The sequence below is a fragment of the Talpa europaea genome, assembly GCF_964194135.1.
Source record: "Talpa europaea genome assembly, chromosome: 12".
Lineage (NCBI taxonomy): Eukaryota > Metazoa > Chordata > Mammalia > Eulipotyphla > Talpidae > Talpa > Talpa europaea.
This window is the reverse complement of record NC_140079.1, coordinates 4,387,370-4,388,670: the sequence shown is the minus strand read 5'-3', so window position 1 is coordinate 4,388,670 and position 1,301 is coordinate 4,387,370. Positions and strand designations below refer to the sequence as shown.

Genomic DNA, 1,301 nt, shown 5'->3' with positions numbered 1-1,301 from the left:
CATCTCACACCAGTGAGAATGTCACAAAAAAGAAAAAACAAGCAACTACAAATATTGGCAAGGATGTGGAGATAAGCTCATGTCCTGATAGCTCTGCTGTGGTTAAGTTGACATCACTTCTGTCTCCATCCCCCAGGCTCACCAGCGACCTGGCGCCAGGAAACCAAACCCACGCCACAGCGTTCACCCTCCTGGGGCTCTCAGAAGAGACCTCGCTGCAGCCCCTCCTCTTCTGGGCATTCTTGGCCATGTACTTGGTCACGGTCACTGGGAATCTCCTCATCATCCTGGCCATCGTCACGGACCCCCACCTGCACACCCCCATGTACTTCTTCCTCTCCAACCTGTCCTTTGCTGACATCTGCTTCACCTCCACCACCATCCCCAAGATGCTGCTGAACATCCAGACACAGAACAAAGCCATAACCTACGCGGGCTGCCTCAGCCAGGTGTTTTTCTTCACATTTTATGCAGGACTGGACAACTTCCTCCTGACAGCCATGGCCTATGACCGGCTTGTGGCCATCTGCCATCCCCTGCACTACACGGTCATCATGAACCCCCAGTTCTGTGGCCTCCTGCTTCTTGCATGCTGGGTGTTAAGTCTTCTGCATGCTCTGTTACACAGCTTAATGGTTTTGCGACTGTCCTTTTGCTCACAGCTGCAAATCCCTCACTTCTTCTGTGAACTGGACCAGGTGATCCAGCTTGCCTGTTCTGACACCTTCCTCAATGAGCTGGTGATATATGTAGCAGCGGGTATTCTGGGGATCATTCCTCTCAGTGGCATCCTTTTCTCTTACTTTAAGATTGTGTCCTCTGTTTTGAAAATCTCCTCATCGAGTGGCAGGTACAAAGCCTTCTCCACCTGCGGGTCTCACCTCTCCGTGGTCTCCCTGTTCTACGGGACGGTGCTCGGCGTGTACCTCAGCTCTACTGCTACCCATGACTCCGGGGACAGTGCAACAGCCTCAGTGATGTGCACGGTGGTCACCCCCATGCTGAACCCCTTCATCTACAGTCTCAGAAACAGGGACATAAAGCAGGCCCTGGGGAGGCTCTTCAGCTGCAGAGCAACCCCAACGTGACGGGGGCCGCTTCCTCAGATTGTCTGGTCGGGAGCAGCAGGCTCACAGTCCATGGACTAAGTCATGACACTGTCCTCAGTCAGTCAAAGATAATCTGCGGTTTGTCTTATGTACACAGTTTAACGTCAGTTTTTTTATATATTATAAAACTTTTTCTGTATATCCTAAATTATTTATTTATTTATTTATTGGTGGGACCCTCACCGGTGGCCG

The 1,301-nt window shown here is 51.3% G+C and overlaps 1 protein-coding gene across 1 annotated transcript; it reads left to right on the top strand.

Moving 5' to 3' along the window:
- Positions 1-248: 248 nt before the first annotated feature.
- On the top strand, positions 249-1,088 carry LOC311180630 (olfactory receptor 7C1-like; the record flags this gene model as incomplete). The annotated part of the gene is made up of 1 exon (XM_084248547.1): positions 249-1,088. One exon carries the CDS (start codon positions 249-251, stop codon positions 1,086-1,088), a length of 840 nt encoding a protein of 279 aa, XP_084104673.1.
- Positions 1,089-1,301: the final 213 nt, after the last annotated feature.